Source organism: Macrotis lagotis, chromosome 1 (assembly GCF_037893015.1).
Source record: "Macrotis lagotis isolate mMagLag1 chromosome 1, bilby.v1.9.chrom.fasta, whole genome shotgun sequence".
NCBI lineage: Eukaryota > Metazoa > Chordata > Mammalia > Peramelemorphia > Peramelidae > Macrotis > Macrotis lagotis.
The window spans coordinates 275,365,200-275,388,752 of record NC_133658.1 but is presented as its reverse complement, the minus strand read 5'-3'; the positions used below and the strand labels follow the sequence as shown (position 1 = coordinate 275,388,752).

The window sequence follows — 23,553 nt, the reverse complement described above, 5'->3', positions numbered from 1 at the left end:
GGAAGAGGTGGAATTATGAGCATGAGATAAGGGGGTTGGTTTGATAAAGAAGAGTTCACTTTTTTTTTCAGTCTGAAGCAAAAGAGAAAAGAATGGATAAATAGGTGAGGGATTTTGAGATGTGGATTAATGCTATTCTCAATGGATAACCTCTTTTTATTAGTAAATGTCAGGAGAGGGAGAAGGTTAGTGGAAGAGGCTTGAAGAGAGAGACTGGGAACTTTGGGTTATCAGAAAGTCAACAGAAATAAAAAGATGGTCATTTTAACAATGAGGGTCTGGCTGAGATCAGTGTAGTGGACCCAGCTGGTTAGGCTGTGAACTGTAAAGTAGTAGGAGCAGAGAAACCAGTTGAGGTAACCTAGGTTAGAATTTAAGCAAGGTATGAATCAAGAACTATGGAGCAAAGGGATCAAGGAGATGGTTCAGTGTAGAGGTGAATTAACAAGAGGGTCAATATTATGAAAGAAAAGTGAAGCCAAGGTAAAGGTTTATGAACTGGGAAATCAGGGAGGAGCTGAGAGACAGAATGGAGTGGATAAAGCATTACTCAAGGATAAGTGAATTTCAGAAAATTGAAATGAGGTAGAAGAGAATCTGAGGATGATGGCAAACAAGATACATTTGAATACAACTAACTGAGGTGGTTCACAGAACATACAACTCTAAAGGAAATAATGAAACTACCATCAAAAGTAGAGTGCCTAGGATAGAGCCTTGGGGATTTAAGTTCATATTTAATGGTTAAGCTTAATGGCTAATGTTTAAGTACATAGAGATGTGACTCAGGCCAGAAAGATCTGGATTCTGATGTTTGGAGGGGAGTATTGGGAAAGCTGATTATAAGTGCTTCCCCTTTTCTGCCATCTTGGCTCTGCCTCCTAATTTCAAGTTCCACTTCTGAAATATATTGACTCTGTGACTTTGGCAAGTCAATTTGTAAGTGCTCCAAGAAATTTTCTTGAGACTATAAACTACAGAGGAGGTGCTTTGGTGAAGGGAATTTTCTCACTTGAAAATCACAAGTACATTTCCTATCCTTAATATTTTAACAAAACTTCCCTATCTGAAGACTTAAAATTGCTAGAATTATAAGATCATAGTTCTAGAGCTTGAAAGGACCTAAGAGACCATCTAGTCCAAGAATCATTTTACAGATAAGGAAACTAACTTACACAAGTCACATAGGTAGTAACAGAGACAGGATTCATACTCAAGTCCTCTTCCTTTAGAACCAGTGCTCACATCTCAAAGTCATCTCAGAATCTTCATCAAAACACGGAACAGAGGTGTATGTTTTTTCCCCTCATCAGAGAGGATCTGGAGATGATAGTAAAGCCAAGACAGGGCCCCAAATCAGAATGATATACTTTTACCTCAATAGATCCCCAGTGCCTAACATACTGCCTAGCATACATTAGGCACTTGGTAAGTGGACATTAAATATAATTGAATATTCTGCATAATGGAGTACTAAATCAACTCAATATTTATTTCCAACATGTGCAAAGAAGTTAGGGAGTTTAGGTGAGAATTGGTCTATTTCTTGAAGCTCATACTAGGACTCAATAAAACTTCTTTGTGGAGTGTGAAGGTAGAAAGGGAATTACCAACTGAAGAATTAGGTAAGGCTACATAGAAAATGCAGCATTTCAATTGAGCTTTCAAGGATGAGTAGAAATTAAACTATGGGAAAAAGAGAAAAGTACTTTGACTTGGGAAAATGAGAAAGTAAATTCAAGGAATCAAAATAGTCTTTTAAAAAGCCTTTATTAGAAAGGCTAACCGATTCCTTTCTCAGCTGGCTTGAGAGAGGACTAGTTTTCCATTTTTCTGTCCAGAAATTCACAACCTGGATTCAAAGGAGTTTGCCCAGAAGGATGAAAAGAGAGTCAAAGGGTTCATCAACCCCCTCCCATTCCTATTTTTCCTTCAGGCAGAACAAATAAGAGAAATAAAAAAATTTTTTCTGCTACACTAAGCTTCCCCCACCCTTTAACACCTAGAACTTTCTGCAATAAAGTTCTACCGCTGATTTGGATCCAGAAATATCATCTCTACAAGCCTCAATTTCCCTGTCTGCAAAATGAGGGGGTTAGGTCCCACTTTGTGAGTTTGTGTCTGGTGGCAAATACTAAGCCCCACTAAAGCAGGATAGAGGAGGATATGGAGAAATAGGCCACATGATGAGCTAGAGGAAGGAATTGCTGACTTGTATGTACATCATCATGGTTAGTCTTATCTCTCAAAGATATTAGTCAAGGTATTTTAGCCCCATAAGATTTACTCCTGGGGATGTATTTAATACAGAATCAGGGAGAAGGTAGGACAGGAGAAAGGGCCTTTGTTAATCCAAAAAAGTCTGAGAAAATAAGCTCCTACACAATAATAGCACACACACACACACACACACACACACAAAGACACCGTATAGAGACCAAATATATAATTTTCTTGTTGCATCAGATGGAGGACCTTGAGAGCAGTGCTTTCTCCTTTGTAGCTCCAACACTTAAATTCATATAACTTAATATTCATTGACTTTTGATAAACAGATCTGGGGCGAGGATAAATTTTTATCCTTAGAGAAACTGAGCCCCTTGGAACCTTTTCCAGCCGGGTGCAGCAGATGACTAGATCCTGACATTTGTACCCCATCTCCCTGTTCTCCTAGTGGGAGTTGGTCACCACCTGCTGGGCAGTTCAGACATGGCAGTGTCTACTGATGTGCCACCCCCCCCACCCCAACCTGTGGGATCTGCCCCCTCACTGAGACGTAGAGACCAGAGGATAAGGAGGGACAGACGTGCACGGACAGAGATTCGGAGACAGACAGGAACATGAGCCCGAAGTCGAAGCGATGCAGACAAACGGACAGACAGACTCGGACCCAGACAGAGGAAACATAAACGCCCCAGGCCTCAGGACGCCCCTTTCCCATCCCTAGTCCAGAAGCAGCGGTGCGAAGTGGGCAGAAAGGCGCGCATCTCCGGGGGCATTCACCTGGGGAAGGGGCGCAGGCTCCCTCTGCAGCCGGGCTCCGCCGGCAGCTCTCGGTGGTCTCCCGCCCGCCCCCCACGCGCCCGCTGGAGCCCGGGGGAGCCCCCGCCGGGCCCGGGAGGCCTGGGGAGGGGGAGAGGCTCCCGGGGCCGGCTGCGGAGTGGAGTCCTCGGGAGGGGGCCGGGCCGGGGGCGGGGGCGGGGGCGGGGGCGGGCGGGGCCCCCGGCGCGAAGGAAGTCTGGGCTCCGTCGCTTTTGGGAAGTCACTGGTGGCAGCCCCGGCGCCTGCGCAGTGAGCCCGCACCCCCTCCTCCCCAGCCCCGGGGGCGACTCCGGAGCCCAGTCTCGGTCCGCTGTGCGGGAAGCCCGGGAGCCCGAGCGCCGGAGACGCTGAGGAGCCCCGAGACACGCGGGCCCCCCGGCGCCGGGGCACCGAGGGACGCTCGAGGGACCCCGAGACGCGGGCACCCCGAAGGGAGACCCCCCGAAGCCGGGAGGGGGAACTCGGGCCGGGCCGGGGGCGCCCCGATGGTGAGTGCAGAGCTGCCTGCCCTGCCCGTGCCCCGCGTGCCTGGGTCGGGAGTGGGGGGCAGCCGGCGAGGAGTGGAGGAGCGGCGGAGGGGGGCTGCAGGGCCCCGAACCAGGAGCCTGGGGGGTCCGCGGGGAGAGGAGAGCGGCCTGTGGGGGAGTCTGGAGAAGGAGGGAAAGTGGGGGGGCTCTGCATTGGGCGGGGAGGGCCCGCCGGGAGTCCGGAGTGGGGAAGGTGGAGGGGTGCTGCAGGAAGAAGGGGGGCTCCGGGGGGGTCTGCAGCGGGACGGGAGGGGCCGCGGGGAAGGGAAGGGCAGGCGTTGCTACATACTGGTCACAGGTTCCCCTTTTCTGCGGTTGGGCCGGGAAGTGATTGCACAAAAGGGGTGCAGCGAGGCCCCAGGTTTCCGGGCTTCCCGTGTCCAGCCCCAGAAGCTCCAAGCCTCCACCTGTGGGACAGGAGGGCTGGGTCCCTCCCCATCCCCGGAAAGCAGGCACCCGCTGGACCCCGCTTCCCCCGAGTTGGTGTGGGGGGTGACCCAGGCACCAGCATTTCTCTCTTCAGGGAGGGCATGCAGCTTCGCGGGCTGGGGGCGGCACGGTGTCCGGAGTGGGAAAGGGGTGGAGGGTCCATCCCACCCATTCCCCTCCGGTGAAGACATGTGCCCCTCCCGCTGGCAGGAAGTGTTGGCTTTCCTCTGACTGCAGTCAGTGCCTGCAGCCAGAATGCCCTCATGGCCTGGGCCGAGGGGCAGGGTCCCCACTTCCAGGAGAGCCCCCCCCCCCCGGCTTCTCCACGGAAGAGCCCTAGCTGTAAGCTGCTCTCCTCCTCAACCACCCTAATTATGCTGGGCTGTATTCCTGCTTTAACCTGGATCCTGTCTTTGCCCCATCCCCCCAAACTGGGATGCTTGGGAAGGGGGGAGGAGGGGGAGGGGGTAGAAGGAGTAATTCTCAGGAGCCGTTCTTAGCCTGTTCTGTTCAATCCACATAAGAGGCAGTATGGTATAATGAAAAGGATGTTGGTTGTGGAATCAGGAGGATGTGGGCTCAAATTTGCCTATGCTTTACTTCCTACCTGAGTGAGCTTGGGCAAGTTTCATTGGGCTTCATTTTCCTCATCTGCAAAATGAAGTTTCTGGATTACATGATTTCTAATATCCGTCACAACTTAAATTGACTGACCCACTGGAAAGCATTAATTTAGCATCAGATAGGAGTCAAGTCTTGTCTTTTCTCTCTGTTCTATAGGGAGATATTACATGTGGCCCTATGTCTATACAAAGCATATAAAATAAATACGAGGATATTAGGGAGCCAGGCACTATCTGCAGGAGAAAGATCAAGAAAGACCTCACAGAGGAGGTGGCCCTAGAGTGGAGGCTGGAAGGAAGCCAGAGATTCCAAGAGGCAGAGATGAGAAGGAAGCAGACACATTCAAGACAAGGGGGGATATAACCAGTGCAAAGGAGATGGAATATCTTTTGTTAAAAAGAGTAAGAAGTCTAATTCAGCTAGATCATAAAAGGGAGCAGTGGTTAATAAACTTGAAAAGGTGGGCTGGCAATAGGTTGTGAAGGACTTTAGATGCCAAACAGGAATTTAATTTTATTTTGGAGGCACTAGGGAACTAGGTGCTTCTTGAACTGAAGAGTAACATAGTCAGACCTGCAGTCTAGGAATATCGCTTTGTTAACTCGGTAGAAGATGGATTGAAGAAGAATGAGACTAGAGACACAGAGACCAATTAGGAGATTGTTGCAGTAGTTTAGTCGAGGTAAGGAGGGTCAGAGATAGAGTGGTGGCTATGTTAATTTAAAAAGGGAGGGAAGGGATGAGAGAGATGTTGAGGAGGTAGAGTCAACAAACTTTGGCAACTGAACAGATATATGGGGTGAGAGGAAGAATGGAGACAAAGTTGCAAACCTGGGTGAGTTGAAGGGTGGAAATGCCCTCAAAAGAAATAGGGAAGTTGGGAAGAGGGAGAGAGAAGTATCCTGTGGGGACCCACAGGTCCCCATGAGACAAATTCTGTACAGGGACAAGCTTCCCCTTGACTCTTGTGTGGGTAGAATGGGGGTGGGGGGGAAGGCTCTTGGGGAGAGCTGCTTAAGGGGAGCAATACAGCTCTCCCTTCTGAGAGCCCTCAACCAAGAAACACAGAAGCTAAAAATCTTAGGTGCTTAAGGGATACTGAAGCCTAGGTCAGAGTTGAGTTAAGGGGATTAAGAAAAGGACCCTCAGAAAAGAGTCAGGATAAGATCTATAGCCTTCAGAGTGGACACATCTCAGGATCCTTCAGGATGGGGGCAGCTATGTATAGGGCAGGAGCCTGGGGCAGTTGAGGACAGAATCAGGCAGTCACGCCAATTCAAGTATCTGGGGGCCAGCCGGAACTTAGTTTCCAGAGTCCAGTGGGGACAGTCCTCCCAGGCCTGTCACATTTTACGATTTTGTTTGGACATCGCTGACTCTAGGAATTTTCTTTTTCCTTGTTTGGAGCCAAAGCCTCCCCTGGGTATGAGAGCAATTCTCTGGGGAGACTATCCCATCCTGATTAGCCGGGACCTTTTGGTCAGGCCAGAAGGATTACCCAGGAACTGGTCAGTGCCTTTACCCATGGACCCTTTGTGGTCAGATTGATAGTGTTACATCATTAAATTAGTACTGTTCTTCAGGTGGAACAGTGATTTTTGTCCAGGAAGCACTTGTGGTCAGGTTGATAGGGTTATATTTTGATCCTGATCAGGCTGTTGTTGTCGGTTAGAGAACCCTCCTGGGGAGAGGGAGAGCAGGCTCTCCCTCTCCCCATCCATATCTTCCTCAGACCTGGGAATGGAGGATGCCTCTGTCCCTGTTGCAGCTTCAGAACTTGGCCCTTCCTGGGATTTCATTTAGGAGCCTCCACTGCTCCACTTTTTGGGGAATGACGCTGAGCAAGGCCTAGAGGTGATAGATGAAGAATCTATCCTTGAAACCTCACTACTATCAGAGCCCATCTGCAGAAGGTCAGATCTTAACGCAATATCCAGGATTTCAGATCATTCCTTGTATTTGAAAAAGAAACTGCATTATATACAGTTAGAAGATTCATGGTCCTACAGATGACACCAGCTCTGCTGGATAACAACTTTCCCACCAGCCTTAGGTTACAACCCCGATCTTAGATCTTATGAAAAATATTTTGAGATTTTGGTACACAGCATCCTCAATATAAGCAACCATGGGAAATGTCAACCCAAAAAGCTGTGATCTTAAGCACCTTTGATAATAGAAATGATAATCCTATTTTACTCCGTAGTCAGATTACTGCTTAAATCTTATATATTCAATTCCAAGTGCCATGTTTAGAATGTCAAAGATGAATTGAGTTTGCCCAGAAAGCTAGAGATGATGCTATCCAAGGCTAATTGGAAGGAATTGGATGTTTAGCTTGGAGAAAACTGGGTGACTAGAGGGAGGAAGGGAAAGGAATGATAGCTGTCTTCAAGTATTTGAAGTGCTATCAGAAGAAAAGCTTCTTGTTGATTAGAACCATTCAGAAGTAGAATGGGCTGCTTCAGAAGGTTGTAGACTTGTTTCTCTTTTTCAGGTCTTCAGGAAGAGATGTCAGGATTGTTACTTGTCTAGGATATTATAGATCAGATTTCTGTTCAGTTAACATATTGACCAAGATAGTTTCTGAAGTTTTTTCCAGCCCTTAGATTCTTTGATTCTCAAGGAAAGAATCAATTGGATCCTATTGATCTCTGATAGAAAATGCTCTGAGGAGTCTAGAAATAGCCCAATTGAGAGTTGTCAGTTGACTAAATTCTACCTCCTCAGTGGAGCCATTGGTTCCAAAATTTGGGTCCTACAGATGACACCAACTCTGGGTGATAATAATTTCTCCTCCAGGTTTAGATTGCAATCAAGATCTTAGGGCAATATCCTCTCATCCCTTCACATTTAAAAGTACTTTGAGGATTATTGGGCCCAAAAATTTAAATTCCAAGCCCCATCCCAATTGTGTCACCTTAGGAAAGACTAAACTTTTCCATAAACCCAGCCTAGGCTGAGTTAATTTGAGCAAAAAGTTGGAGAGATTTGCTACCCAAGGACTGGTAAAGCTTCCCAAGGCAAGAATAGATGACAGAATTATATCTCAATATAAAAAAAGAGTTGTCTTTCCCCTTTTGCCTTTAAGATCAATTCATTTTTGTTCAATTTAGTAGACATTTACTGACACAGGTATTTAAGCCCTATTCTCAACACTTAAGATAAAAATAAATAAAGACCAAGTTCTGCCTTTAGGAAATTCATAGCCTATAGGGGAGACGGAACAATCCTAGATCCTTTCCTCAGGAAGTTTGGAGAAGGAGCAGACTCAGGTTCTGCCCTCAGGAAGTATTGAACCAACTGAAGGATTATGGAGGAACAAACCTGACCTTAGATTGCTCATGTTTAGGGGAAAACAAATAAGAGACAAGGGCTTGGGTCCTTCCTTAGGGAACTCACATTCTGAAAAACTAAAAAACTTGGGTCCTGAACTATGGAGCTCATCATCTGCGGAGATAGATAAGAAATAGATGGGGCAGCTAGGTGGCGTAGTGGATAAAGCACCGGCCTTGGAGTCAGGAGTACCTGGGTTCAAATCTGGTCTCAGACACTTAATAATTACCTAGCTGTGTGGCCTTGGGCAAGCCACTTAACCCCATTTGCCTTGCAAAAAAAAGAAAGAAAGAAAGAAATAGACCCAATCCCAGACTTCAGAGAGGTCACCATCTAGGGGTGATAGATACAGTCAATATGGACCCTACATTCCAGGAGCCCACAGGAGACAAGGATAGGACTCAGACTCTGTGCATGGGAACCTTACAGCCCTCTGGGCCTCCAGAGATGTCACAAAGACACAACTATAATAAAAGACAGGGATGAAATCAGAGAGTAGAGAAATTAGTTGTGACAACCAAGAGAATCTTCATGGAGAAGGTGGCAATTGGAAAGGTTGGGTGATAAATCAAAAGCAGACTGGACTTGGAATCAGAATTGAGAGATCTTGGTTTCACATTCTACCTCTGACACCAGTTTTGTGACCATAGAAAAGTCACTCTGAGCAACAGCCTCCATCCACACCTGCAAAATGGAAGCAATAATAACTGGAGCACCAACCTCACTTGAAGTACAAATGAGAAAATGAAGGTTAAGGGCTTTGTGAACATATTGTTGAAGATATTGTTGGGTTAAGCAGTTAAGTAGGTGGTGCAGTGGATAGAGTCAAGATGACCTATGTTCAAATTTGGTCTCAGACATTTTCTAACCATGTGACCCCGGGCAAGTCACTTAACCCTGATGTTCTCAGTTTCCTCACCTATAAATGATCTGGAAAAGGAAATAGCAAATTACTCCAGCATCTTTGCCAAGAAAACCTAAATAGGGTCATGAAGAGTCAGAAAATAATGAAACAACTGAACAACAACATTATTTGAAGGATGAGTCAGATATCAATAAGTAGAAACATAATCTGGGCATAGGAAATGGCTTGAACAAATGTGTTGGAGGGGATTAAGGACATGCCTAGATCGTATGGACCATAGAGTATGGAAAGGGCAGTAAAGTAAGGAAAGACTAGAAAGATAGGTTGGGGCCAGACTGGAGGGCCTTAAATGATGGGTTAAATTATTTGCATTTTATTCTGCAAGGACTGAGTGACAATTCAGGGCTAGGATTTGGAATCAGGAGACTTATATCTACCTTACCTCTTCCTATGTTGAGTGACCTTGCACAGTCATTTTATTTTATATCTTAGAGCCTCTAAAATGAAGGAGTTGGATGATGAATGCAAGGTCCCTCCCAACTCAACAACCCTAAGATTCCCTCAGCAGTAATGTGATGGATGGTAGGGATTCCCCATGCCTAGAAAGCTTTCCCTAATCTCTGTCCCAACTAAAATCTAACCTTCAACAGGAAACCTTTCTGCACAGAGCTTATTTGCACTTATTTGTTTACTTATTGTCTGCTCCCATTGGATTATGATTTTTTTGAGGACAATGACTGTTTTTTTTGCCTTTCTTTGTATCCTTAGTACCTAACACAGTGTAGAGCATGTGGTCAGCATTTTTAAATACCTACTGGCTGATTAAGGAAAAAACATGGCAGGAAAGCCTTTTTGGGGAACAAAAGGTAATGAAGGCCTGGATTAGGATAATTTAATGGAAATAGAGAGTAGAAAAATAATCCTAGAGAGATAAAAAATTCAAGAAGAATTAAGAGGATTTGGCCACTGATTGTGCATAGGAGGATAGAGGAGTCAGAGACTCATAGGTAACTGAAGTTGATGGTGCCATTGATGGGGAAGAGGAAGGAACTGGTTTGGAAGATAGATAATAAGTTTAGTTTTGAAAATTGTGGTTTGAGATGCCAGCAAGATGCATATATATATATATATATATATATATATATATATATATATATATATATATATATATATATATATATATATATATATATATATATATATATATACCCAAGGAAGGAATTTGAGGCCAAGGAGATTTAGGGAGGTAGCCCTTCTTGAGGGATACATGAAGGGTTTAGTTGGAATGAAGAGTGGGACTGGGAAGGAAAGAGAACATGAACAGGAGGAGAAACCAGGGAAGATGAAAAGGAAAGAAAACATCTTAGAAAGAAATGGAGAAAGGAAGACAATGAATAGGGACATAGAGAAGATAAAGGAATGGTGAGCAGAGCTGGTGAGAGACAGATGTAAACATTGAGCACTATGGTTGACACAAAATATTCCCACATCTGGCCCCATCACTTCCTAGGGTTAACAGTATATGCCTTCATGGGGGAGGGGTGGGAAAAGGGGAGACAACACTTGGGTTCAGCCCTTCCTCCATTTCAAATCAACAAGCATTTGCACAATCTCTACTATGTCCCAGGCTCTGAGCTATAGACAAGGGATACAAAAACAAAAATAAAAGTCTTTGCTCTCAAGAAACTTACATTATAATGGAGAGGTCAACATTAACATAATAAGTGTATGTGTAGCATGTGGAAAACAAATACAAAATATTTGGGGGAGGCAATAAAAAGAGAGGGATTGGGAAAACCTCTTATAGGAGGGTTAGAATATGAGCTTTGAGGGGAGCTACTAATGCCAAGAGTTGGAGGTAAACAGGGAGGGCATTCCAGGCAAGGGAGGACAAATTATACAAAGGGCAGTGAGCTGGAGGCACAATGTCAAGAATGGTGAACTGAAGAAGTCAGTTTGGCTAATGCATAAAATGTATGGGGGGAGTAATGGATAATCAGCCTGGGACTATTCTCTGGAATCAACTTTTTTTTTATTTTTAATGTCAAAGAGAGAAGGTTGTATTTTATCCTGGAAACAATAGGGAACCACTGAGGCCAGAGTAATGACATGGTCAAACATATTTTTAAAATATCAAAAATGGCAACTTTATGCAGGCTAGATTGGAAAGGGGCAAAACTGGAGGCAAGAAAACTAATTAGAGAGCTATTTCAAGAGACCAAGCGAAGTGATTCATGGTGGTTGTGGAACAAGTGGAAGAAGAGACCCCACAGAACAAGGAAATGAGCAGGAAGTTCACCCTAAAAAAAATGAAGTCAGCAAGATGGAAATCTGAGTAACTTGATCTGACCTGGGGACAGGGGGATTGGGGATGAAGCAAAGTTCCCTAGAACATGATCCATCCTTTGGAGAATTCAGTTTTTTTCAGTAAGATACCTGAACCATTAATACTAGAGCCCATTTGGAGTTGATCTCATTCCCTGAGACAAGTATCCAGCAATGAAGCAAAGAGGACACTGGTAGGAGGTTCCTTGGGGAGATAGGGTCCAGGACTCAAGTCTCATACATTGAGACATTTCTTCATTGTTAATACTCAACTCTGAGAATTAACATTGGGCTGCCTCACTTTGCCCATCAGCTCCTCAGTTTAAGCCCAAGGATCTCTATTGCCAAGTGGGATACCATATCAGCTATCTTTCAGAGAAAAATCTCAGAGCAAACATTTGTTTTATGGCTCTGTTCCACTAGCAGGATGCAAAATCCCAGAAAATTACTTCTGAGGCATCACTGCAAGTCTCCCCAGCCCTTCTGAATGCACATCTAAGCCTAGCTCTAAAAACCCAGGTGTCTGGATGAAACGGAAGCTAGAGCCACAAAGGGAGGTATGGCCACACCCAGGTCTAGCCCTCCAGGGCCCCAATTGATTGGGTCACCTGATAATTTGATTGACTGAGACTCTCCTCCCTGCCCAGAGCATCCGGGGATTCCCTACTAATGAGCCTCTACATTCACTTGTCATTATGTTCACTCTTTTTGGGTTCTGTTATGGATCATCATGGGCAGCTAGGTGACATAGTGACAAGAGTGGCGTCAGGAAAATTCAACCTCCTCACTTCAAATTCAGTTTCAAACATATGCTAGATCTATGACCCTGGGCAAGTCACTTAACCTTGTTTGCTTCAGTTTCCTCATTTGTGCAATGAGCTGGAGAAAGAAATGTCAAGCCCTCCATTATCTTTGCCAAGAAAACCCTAAATAGGGTCACAAAGAGACAGACAAGACTGAAAAACAATTCAACAACAAATGGTTCATCCATGCTAGTGTTGACTTAGGCTGGCTTCCTTTTTGCTTAAAACTTAGGACTTGTGCCTAACCCTCAGGTTGATGTGGAAAGAGGAGAAATCTCCTGTCCAGGCTATCTATCCCCTTCTCGGGTATCTATTCTTAGAGGCTGAGGGGAACTTGTAATGGAAGGAAGGGTGGAAAGACAAAATCAAAGCCGACTGAGACTATGCAAATCAGGAGCCCTGGGAGGAGAGATCCTAGGGCTGTACCAGGCTAGGAATCAACTTTGGAGGAACTTTGAAAAGAAAGCCTTAGCTCAATCCGGATGCCCCAACTCCTTAGGCCCCTCCCCTTGCCTGGCAAGCCCCCACCCCCGCAGCGGATGTTTCAAGCTCCCCTGGGGGGGGGGGGTGAAGAAACAGGGATCCTGGTAAGGATGGGCCAAAAGAGATGACTGGGGGAGGGGGTAGTGGGGGCCAGACAAGGGAAGGAGAGGAGCCATCATGGTCTGGGAGCCCTACACTAACCTACCTAAGGGGAAAAGCCTGAGAGCTAGGACTGGAATAAAAGTATTTTCGTCCACCACCTTGACTACTCCTTTCAAAACCTCTAAGGGAAAAGCATTTTGGTCCAGCCTTCCCCATCTCACAGGAAGAATGCCTTTCCAGGGTTTCTCCTCATGCATAATTCTGCTTTGCAACACATCTCACTTTCTTAGGTTCTATCCTTTGGGGAGAGTAGATGGTCAGCAACTTCCTGGGACTGTTGGGAAATAGTGAACTAAAAGCAGCTAGGCCCCCTCCTTTCTTCTCTTCTCCCCCTCACATCCCTCCCCCCCCCCAGTCTCTGAAAAATAGAGGCAGAGTGGCCAGAATAAGAACAGGAGGGAACATGTTTGGCTACACCATATATTCCCTGGTCCCTCCCACCATGACCCCTCTCTCCTTTGGCTTCCTTAGAATTGATTTGCCTGATCTCTTCAGAGAGTGACCACCACCACCACCACCACCACCATCACCCCCCACCCCCCCAGCCTCCCCACCCCAGAGGAGGATCAGGGAGGGGCTGAGAGAGCAGGAAGCGTGGAAAGAGGAACAACCCTCTCTTCCGGGTTTCCGGCTGAGAAATGACTGAGCAAACCCATGGGGAGGGCGGAGATATAGTCCCTGAGGCTCTAGGGAGGGCTTGGGCTGAGGGGGGAGGGGTAGTAACATAAAGTATATTCTGTCATCCATATTTATGAAATAATAACCTTGGTATATCAATTGGGAGGCATGTCAGATCAACAGTCAAGTTGGAGAATCATCTGGATGAATCTGGGAAGTCTCCCTGAGGGAGGTGACCTCTCACCATCAAAAGAGCCACAACAGCAACTCTCCCATTTTCAGATTCTATCAGTGTCCAGAGCTGTAACTGGCCCTCTTGAATAAAATACAATCACATGAACACCCAGGAGCCTTGAGTCCTCAAACCAAAAAAATTCCATAGAGAATCTCAGCAATGGAATTTGGCAAGAGGGAGGGAAGGAGGTCTCTAATAGGGGATTGCCTGGCCCCCTCTTCCCAGGGCTCCAAGCTAATAGAATATCTGGAAGGTGACAAAAAGGGCCTAGGGTGCTAACCTGAGGAGAAGGAGAGGGAGGCTTGGGGACTCTCAGCAATCTTTTCCTTGTTAAAAACTGACCAAGAAGTTAAAGGTATACCAAAAAAAACTAAGTAAGCAAAACTACTCACTGTTATTTGTACACTTTCAATAACTACCTCCCAAGACACCAGTTCCAGTTTTGAACAGATCTCATTGTCAACAAGTGCTTTATTATAGTAATTTTATGTCTATATGAATATATATGTCTATACATATATGTGCATATATATTTCGATATAAAATTTCTACTTAATGCACCTAAGTTTTTTAGCAAGCAACACAAGCTTAATACATCATTCACATTTGGAATACAACTTTCATGTTAAATCTTTTCCTCTCAAAGTAAAACACTTTCATTTCCTTCAGTCTTTCCTTATCTAGCATTGTGTCTAGTCCTCTTCTCTTCCTAATCAATCTAACTCAGATGAAATCCAATTTGCTAATAACCCTTTTCCCAAATGTGGTAGGACCAAAAATTGAATACTCTAATTGTGACCTGACCAAGGCAGAGTATAATAAGATTGTCATTTCCCTCATTCTGAACACCACTTGGCCTGCAGGTTACTCTTGATTCACATTGAGCTTCCACCAAAGCCCCCAGATCTTTTCCACTTGAACTTTTGTTGGTCCACACTGCCCCTAACCTGTTTTTGCACTGTTGATTTTTTCAACCCAAATTTACATTTGTTTGTATTAAATTTTGCTATATTAGATTCAATCCATTACTCTAACCTGTTGAGATCAAAATTTTTTTGGATCAAGATTCTATAACATGACATTAATCGTCAGCTGAGGGAGGGGAAGGGAAAGGGGGAGGGAGGGTTAATGTACTTTATCTTTTTGTACCATCATCAAATCCTCATCTCTCAATCTTGTCTACAAGAATAGGATGAAGAACTTCATCAAATGTCTTGCTGAAACCCAGACATAATATGGCATTTTTCTGACCTCCCAGCCTGGTAACCCTCTCAAAAAGAGATAAAAGGTCTGTCTTGCAAGACGTGTTCTGGATGAAAATTGTGAGGAGTGGTGGTGGTGCAGCAGGTCAAGAAACAGGTAAATGTCCCAGTTTCTTCACAAAGTTTAATATTTTTCATTGATTGACCAGTGGATTTGAATTCTGTTCTTGCCAAAATTCTAGAAAAGATGGCCAAATCTTTTAAATCTTTAGAAAAGGAAAGAGTGAGATACTAGAAACAAAATGAATTATCCAGTCATTGCATGGCTACCTTTCAGTCTTTTGAAGGGACTCAGCAATCTCATCCACCCTGAGATGTGTTCATTTTGATCCAATGAGTTGAACTCATAGAGGGCAAATTGATAATCTCTTCTTATTTCTTCACTTCCGTATCAGTCCCCTAAGTCATCACTTTTCTTCCTTATCTGAAGATCATTCTCATTGGCAGAGAAAACAGAAGTAAAATAGGGATTATCACAGAATTTGAGAATTGGAAAGTACCCCAGCTGTCAGTTAGTTTAGCCCATACCCCAAAGGAATCCCCACTATAACGTTCCTGACAAGTCCCACTATCATGTTCTTTTCTTAAAGATCTCCACAGAGGGGGAAACCCACCACCTCTTGAGGAGTCCCGGTCTACTTCTACTTCAGGATGGTTTTTCCTAATAGCAAACCTAAATCTGCTTCTTTGCCATTTCCATTACTTCCAGGTCTGCCCTTTGTGGCCTAATAGAACACATCTGATTCCTCTTCTATAAGATAGCTCTTCATGCACTTGGATGCTACTATCATACTTGTACCCCCCCCTTCTCCAAGCTAAAAGTTCCCAATTCCTTCATCCCATCTTCATGTGGGCCATTGCGGGGTGCAGTAGATGGAGTGCTGGGCTTAGAAACAGGAAGATTCATCTTGTGAATTCCTCAGACACTTACTAGATGTGTGACCATGAGAAAGTCACTCAATCCAATTTGCCTCAGTCAAATGTAAGATGAACTTGAGAAGGATATGGCAAACCAAATGCCAAGAAAATCCCAACAGGGTCATGCAGTGTCAAACACAACTGAAATGATTCAATGACATCTTCATATGATATGAACCTGATGTCTTTCACCATCTTAGCTACTCTCCTCTGGATGTTCTCCATGTTATTAGTGGCCTTCATGAACTGGGTCACCAGACTGAACACAAAACTCCAGATAGGATCTGACCAGGTTGTATATAGTCAAGCAATTCTTTTTTTTCTTCTATCATCATTATCATGGATTCATTGACTCTGTGTATTTTTTGTACCATTTTTTGCTCCCAGTTTAGTTTTTTTTTTTTAATGTTCTTCTTGGCATCCATTGCCAGCATCAGTTGGCCTGTTCTGGATTTTGGATTCCTAATGTTCTTTGTTACAAGACCATATCATTGGATGTATTCATCTACAATTCCTTGCCCTTGCTTCAATCTTATAAACATGCCTTTTAAAAATCTAAGTTGCTCAATGATTTCTCTGTACATCGACATCAGTCTTTTAATATTTTTAATGATTTACTGATGTCCTTTTTATTGACTTCAAAAACATTTCCCCCCACTGCCCAGATTGAATCCTCCTTGTGACAAAGGAAAAACAGTTCAATAAAAATATCCAATACCCATATCTTGCCTGACAAAATATAAAATATCTGTACTCATAGAATGCCATCTCTTTGACATGAGGAAGGCACATTTCTCTTAGACCTTTATTGTTGTTTTTTGTCATTGTTACTCAGAGTTTAACTTCTTTTCACTTACATTGTAGTCATTGTATAAATTATTCTGGATCTCCTTATTTTGCTATGTATCAGTTCATGTGGATCTTCCCATGTTTCTCCAAATTCCTCATATTTGACATTTCTTATTTAACAATACTATTATTCACATACCATCATAGTTTCAGTCACTTCCAACCTATGAATATACATCTATTTTTATAAATGTCCCACCTTTACATTCTCACTGGAATAATGTGTTTATATTCTCAGAATTTTGTTCTAAAGATAGCCAATTCATTTTGGGTCAATTTCCCTTACTGAGTTTTAGGTCACAGAGTCAAACCTATCCTTTCCTTGAACCTTTGGTGTCTGCTTTCCCCCAAGCTTGGTTTTTCATCGGATTGTGTCAAATTTTACTTTCTATTGATTATTACCTCTAAGATGACCTGGCTTTGCCTCCCCACAGTTCCTGTCCATCAGTCTTTTTTTAGTCTTGTTCAATTCTTCATAACCCCATTTGGAGTTTTCTTAGCATAAATACTACAGTGGTTTACCCTTTCTTTCTCCAACTCATTTTACAGATGAGGAAACTGAGACAAAAAGAGTTAAGTAACTTGCCCAGGGTCACATAGCTAGTATGTGTCTGAGTACAAGACAGGTTTGAATTAAAGAAAATTAGTCTTCCTGACTTCTTCAGTGGCAAACTATCCATTTCACCACATTCCTGCTTCTGCCCCTTCCTATGTATTACTAACTAGTAAAAAAAAAAAAACCAGTTTCTGTCATTGCTTTCCCTCCTTTCCCTATTATCAGTAAGAGAAGTTAGTAGTTTCTTATCTCCTCTGCTTTTCACACAGAGCTCCAGTGTTGGTATATTCTTAGCAAATTTCCCTATGCTCTCAAACATTCAACTATCATCTTTGCATCTCCTGGCTTTAACTGTAACATGGATCTTGTCCAAAGGATACCATATCACTTATAATTTTACACTGGAGGTTATTTTTTGTACTTACCCTGACTGATAGACAAGGCCAGGAGGAAAATTGAGCATATGCCTTGCTTCCTAGTGTTACTTCCAGGCCATTCTTCTTCCAAATTTTGAAGTCTGTAAATCCATCTCTACTACCTTCTCTTCATTTTGCTGTCATCTGTTGTCTTTCAGATCACTTTCCCAATTTTCTTAATTAATTATTAATTAATGTTTTAACATTCATTGGCATAATCATACATTAGACTTCACTAATCTTCCCTATCATCCCTGTCCTTAAACTTCCAGCTCTTTGCCTTCACTGGGATTTCTAATGTTTTATTCATCCTCTTCTCTCAGTTCATTTCCCCCAAAATGGATTCATTTCAGTGTTTCACAAACTATTATCAAATTTGTCATCAAAGCACTATCAAATGAGATATTTGTAAGCTACTTAGCAAATTGCCAGGCACTCTATAGGCACTTATAAATAATTATTTCCCTTCCTTCCCCTATTACTCTAGAACCAATTGTACCCATGATTTTCTATTGTTCTAGATTTGTAAATCCTCAATCCTGAGTAATGCTTATCATCCAATTGTTCAGACTTAGGTTTAGACTGAATTTGGAGGGAGAAATAGACACACTATTGTGGTATCTTGTGGTAGTGTGGATTTTATAGCTGATGACTAGACCTAGAGAAGAAAATGACTAAGGATATTGGGGAAAGAGATCTCAAATCTTATTTGGAAGTATGGTTATAAGGATGGAGACCAACTCCCCAAACATAGATTCATAGGATCATAGGATTTAGAGCTAAAAAAGGATCTTAGAAACTATCTAATACAACTTCCCTCATTTCACAGATGAGAAAACCAAACCACAGAGTGAGGTCAAATGACTTGAATAGAAAGTCCCACAGTAAGCAGCAGAGGCAGGATCCCAACCCAGGTCTTCCAAATCCCCATCCAGTGATCTTTTCACTCCAGCATGCTGTTCTCCCTGCCAAAAGCAATATTCTTCACATGCCTTAATGATAATTTCATACTTCAGAATGTGGAAGAAAAGTAGTAGAACTGCTATTCTGGACCAAATTCTGACCAATAAGGAAGAACTAGCTGCTAAAGTTAAAAAAAAAATTATGTGAACCTTGGGAGAAAACTTAAGAATTGTCTGAGTGAAACCTAAATTAGTCACTTAGTCCTATTTGCCTTCATTTCTTCATCTGTAAAATGAGCTGGAGAGGGAAAGAGCAAACCACTCCCATATCTTTGCCAAGAAGACCCCAAATGGGGTCACTAAGAGTCAGACATAACCGAAAAAGAACTGGACAACAATAACAGCTCCAAATTTGGGGAGAATGAATTGCAAGGATTTTTAGGGAAAGAAAAAATAGGTTCCCATAGTACTCAGGGGTAGAAAATTCTCTTTAGAATGCAATTCTGAAGATACAAATAAATAATTTCAGTAAAGAAGAAAAGGGGAAGCTGTCAAAGAAGACAAAAGTAGATGCAAAAAAGTTCCCTGACCAAGATTTTTTTAATCTTGTCATCAGCAAGGGCAAAAAAGTGAGAATAATACAAAAAGTTATCACCTTATAAAGAGTTTCAGGATTGCTAAAATTCAGAATGTGTTCAAACTGATAATGAACAATTATCAGTTAAGGACAATCAAAAGGCCAAATCTAGGGAGGAATGAATTTCAAGGTATGGTTGATGAATCTTTGTCATTGATCTTTCAAAACTCATGAAAAATTGAAGTGTCACTCCTAGGCAAATGTCATCATTTACAAAATAAGAAAGAGGGTAGGGCAGCTAGGTAGCACAGTGGATAAAGCACCGGCCTTGGAGTTCAAATCTGGCCCCAGACACTTAATAATTACCTAGCTGTGTGGCCTTGGGCAAGCTACTTAACCCCATCTGCCTTGCAAAAACTTTTAAAAAAAAAAAAGAGAGTAAATTCTTCCAATCCTAGGCCTTAAATCTTGACTTCAGTTTGTTGCAAGATTCTAAAAGAGAGCATTGATTCACCAAGCATCAAAATAGCTTCATTAAAAACAAGCCATGGCTTGATGAACTTCATTTCCTCTTTAGACAGGGTTACTATCCTGTAGTTAATGGGAATGCCATACAAATATAAGATACCTGGATTTCAGCAAGGCATTTGAGAAAGGCTTGTGAACAAGATGTAGAATTATGGGCTAGATAATACAGTTAGGTAAATTTAGAACTGATTAATTAGTTCATCAGACCTGAAGAAAAGTTAGCTCCAAATTAATATGTCAACTTTGGGTTTAATTGCCAGTAGAGAACCAGAGGATTTCATCCTTGTTACTATGCTGTTCAGCATTCTTATCATTGATGTGTATGAAGGCATAGATAACATCTGCAGTTGATGTGCAACTTGAGCTTTGATTCAAGATTCAAAGAAAATTGGCTAGAATAATAGGCTAAATCTAATCAGAAAATATAATTGGAATGAATGTAAACCTACATTGGGGTTAAAAAAATTCAACTGCATAATTACAAGATATGAGAAGCATGTCTAGACAACAGGGGGGGGTGGATCTGAGGGTTTTAGGTGACCTCAAGCTCAAAATGAGTTAAGGGAATGAGGCAGCCAAAAAAGTAAATGAAATTTCAGGCTATAGTGAGAGACCAACATCTAACATTAAGTATCTTGGATTGGATTCAAAGATTATACAGTATAATCCTGAATTTTATTTGTGAGAGAACTGAGACTCAGAAAACCCTGACTTACCCAAGATCTTTTGGCTAATAAATGAGGTAGGATTCAAACTCAGATCTTCTGACTCCAGGGCTCTACTATCCCACATGGCTAGATTAGTGCTGTCCTTTGTCAGACCGCATTTAGACTATTGACACCAATCTTGGGGGAAAAAAAAACCATTTACAAACAGGAGCCTATCCAAAGGAAGATGTCCAGGATGGTGAAAGAATTGGAGATCATTAGGTTATAAGGATTGATTGAAGGAGCTAGAGGTATTTTGCCTGAAGAAAAAAAGTCTTGTGAAGATATGCCATTTTGAAGTATTTGAATATCAATCATGTGGATCATATTGTTAGATCAGTATCTTAGAAAAGTTCATTTGGCAGCTATATGGAGAATAGATTGGAGAGAAGAGACTAGAAGCAGGAAAACTAATTAGGAGCCTATTTCAAGTAGTCCAGACAAGGATAACAAATGGGAAACAGAGGAAACAAATGCAAAAGATGTTGTGAAAGATGAAATAATTGGATGGAAGTGGGGGGGGTAGGGATAAAGAGAAGAGTTAACCTGGTTAACTAGACTATGAAAGAAATTAGGAAATTTGGAAGTGAGGTAGATTTAGGAGATAATAATGAGTTGCATTTTATACATATTGAGTTTGAGGTTCATGCGAACTATCCAGGAAAAAATATCAGCAGACATTTGGTGATGCAAGATTGCACATAGGAAATTAGAGGTGACTTTTTAGCTTTGGGGGACTCTATAGAAATTATCATTGAACCTAAAAGAAGAATTATCTGTCAAGGATGTTGTCATGAGTATTCCTATTCTGGTATAAGATGAACTAGATGGCCTTTGTTTTATTTACAGGTAAAATGACATTTGTAGTGTCTGAGGCAGCTAGATGGTACAGTGGGTAGTGTACTAGGCCTGGATCAGAAAAACATCCAGCCTCATAAATCTACTGCCTGTGTGACCCTAACAAGTTACCTAACATGTTTGCCTCAATTTCCCCATCTGTAAAATAGGATAATAATATCTACCTCCCTATCTGACTGTTGAAAGTATCAGGTGAGATTTTTAACATGCTTAGATTATTATATATGATTATGAACTACCTTGGTAATGATATGAACAGGTTTGTTTGGTTTTTTCCTTCTCTCTGTAGTTTGAATGTCAAGCCCTTCCTAACCATATTTGCAAGAAAATATATGGTTTACCAGTCTCCTTTATTTACTCTCCATTTCTGGCTATCATTCTTACCTTTAATCTGCATCCATGATGAAACTGTGACCTTTAACTACTGCCCAGGACCCCATAATCTTAATTGGTGTTTTAGAAGTTCCTTCTGTCAGTATCATTCATTTCTATACAAAACACCAGATAGTGTTCATCAAGACCTTCAGAAGCAATGTAACCTGAAGATCTCTTAGAGTTCTTTCCATGTTTTATGGTCTATGATTCATGGCACCTCTTAATTATTTATATCATACTGACCTGTGGCCATCTTCATAGGCCTCAGGAAGAGTCACCAGCTAATAAGATTCATCTCTTTTTCCTATGGCTAGTACTTTCCCCCTTTCCTGGAAATACCTGTATGTTCTTATCACCATTCAGTAAAACACTATTTCCTTGTTCCAGATACCTGCTTCACTTTCAATGGGAAAAGTTTCTGCCATGGTCCTTCTTGTTCCCATTCTTTTCTATCTCATCCTCTTAAAACCTGTTAAGATTGCCTCCTTCCTCTCTCTGGCTTCTTTTGTGTTCTTCCCTTGAAGAATTTCCTCAATCCTTTCATTCTTTGTGATAAACTTTAGAGTAGATAGGCTGGCATGGTTCCAGCCTTCTCACCTTCTCCTGTGTGATGAGACCAGCTCATGTTTTATCCACATGAACACTACCTTTGTTCTCCATACCTGCTGAAACTGAAAGACCATGTTCCAATGTGACTTTTGCCTGCTGTCTTCCAGACAGCCTCAGACTAGAGGGGGTTGAGGAGAAAGGGGAATTGTGGGGAGTAACTCTGAGCAAAATTTTTTTCCCTGGATTTTTTTTAGATGTTTCCCACCTTTTTTTCTGGGGCATTTCAGCTTTTTCTGCTACCCAGTGCTAGTCAGGTGCCTCTGATTAGCAATTAGCAGATTCTAGTCACCCTTCTTCCCAGCCCCAATTGCAGTAATTGTCCTCAGTGGTGTGAGGAGGTCTGAAAAATAATAGTTGACATTTATAGCTAAAGTGTCTCACATATGTTATCTCCTGATCTGATCCACACAGTGGATGCAAGCATTCTAACTTCCAGCTACTTCTCCTCTATTCCTTTATCTTCTCTCACTGCTATATATCAGTTGCTTTCTATTTGTATCATGCCTTTTCCCTATGCCATAGCTTCTGGAGAAAGGAAAATGGGAAAACCAGCCCTGAGAAGATACTGGGAACCCAACCTAAGCACTGTTTGTCATTCAAGGATCAGGGATGTGTTAGGAACCTGAACCGAGACAAGAAGTCACTTCTAAAAAAAGTCATGAGGGGAGAGGGAGAAGGTAAGGGGTTTCGTGTCCCTTCCTTCTCCCACTTGCCCAATCTCAGGTCAAATATAGTCCACTCTGAATTATTCAGACTAATGAAGGAGGTAAAGATGGAATAACCAAAATAGCAGAGCCCAAAGTGCCTTCTCCTTATCTCTGGGAAGCCAAGCTGATCACATTCTTGACTGGCTAATGGGAAACCAGGGCTAGGATTGAGTGTTTGCTCTAATCAATGAGAATCCATGTCCTTTCCATCTCATTATAACATGCCCACTCACCCTGTAAGTAAAAGGAATGGGAAAATTCTGTGCTTGGAGGAGTAGAGATCCTTATTCCAAGAAGATCCTTCTGCAAAGGAAAGTTCAACAAAGCAAGTCAGAATTAAATCTATCTCTCTATTCCCCACCCCACCCCCAGAACATTTAAGCAAAGAGTACCGGCGTTGTGGCCCAAAGTGGAAGGAGCTCTAGGGACATATACAGCCCATTCATGCCGACAGCTGATGAGGCTGGGAAGCAGGTGAGAGAACACTTTAACTTCAATTTACCCTTTTTCAGGGAAATGGGCACCACATACCCTTAGGGTACAGATGATAAGAGAAAGTGGGAAAGATGAAGTGATCAGTCTGGGAAAATCCTCACATTGGGAAGGATCAGACCTGGGGTTGGGGGGAAGCCTCCATTGGGAAAGAGCTGACCCCTCCATACTCTTGCTTTTCAGCATACAGGGCCTGAGGAGGCAGACAGGCCCCCATCTATGTCCCGTAATGACTCAGCCCCTCTGGCTCCTTCCCGACCCAATGCCTGCTGCTTCTGCTGGTGCTGCTGCTGCAGCTGTTCATGGTATGTATTGTGGGGTGTGTGTGTGTGTGTGTGTGGTATGTGG

General features: G+C 42.7%; 1 protein-coding gene and 1 long non-coding RNA gene across 3 annotated transcripts in view; one reads left to right on the top strand and one right to left on the bottom strand.

Moving 5' to 3' along the window:
• LOC141505046 (uncharacterized) overlaps window positions 1-3,061 on the bottom strand; it is a 68,391-nt gene extending 65,330 nt beyond the window's left edge. The window contains exon 1 of the long non-coding RNA XR_012473532.1: window positions 3,004-3,061. This is a non-coding gene — a long non-coding RNA (uncharacterized LOC141505046). The remainder of the gene's footprint in view (window positions 1-3,003) is intronic.
• A 231-nt stretch (window positions 3,062-3,292) lies between these two features.
• RGS19 (regulator of G protein signaling 19) overlaps window positions 3,293-23,553 on the top strand; it is a 34,959-nt gene continuing 14,698 nt past the window's right edge. Inside the window, exons 1-4 of one of the 2 annotated variants that reach the window (XM_074210529.1) lie at window positions 3,293-3,530; window positions 14,641-14,808; window positions 23,086-23,187; window positions 23,389-23,510. In XM_074210529.1, the coding sequence (XP_074066630.1) occupies window positions 23,158-23,187; window positions 23,389-23,510 (152 nt within the window). In that variant the 5' untranslated portion in view covers window positions 3,293-3,530; window positions 14,641-14,808; window positions 23,086-23,157. Of the gene's footprint in view, window positions 3,531-14,635; window positions 14,809-23,085; window positions 23,188-23,388; window positions 23,511-23,553 lie in introns of both variants that reach the window. The other variant, XM_074210530.1, reaches the window with a different exon arrangement.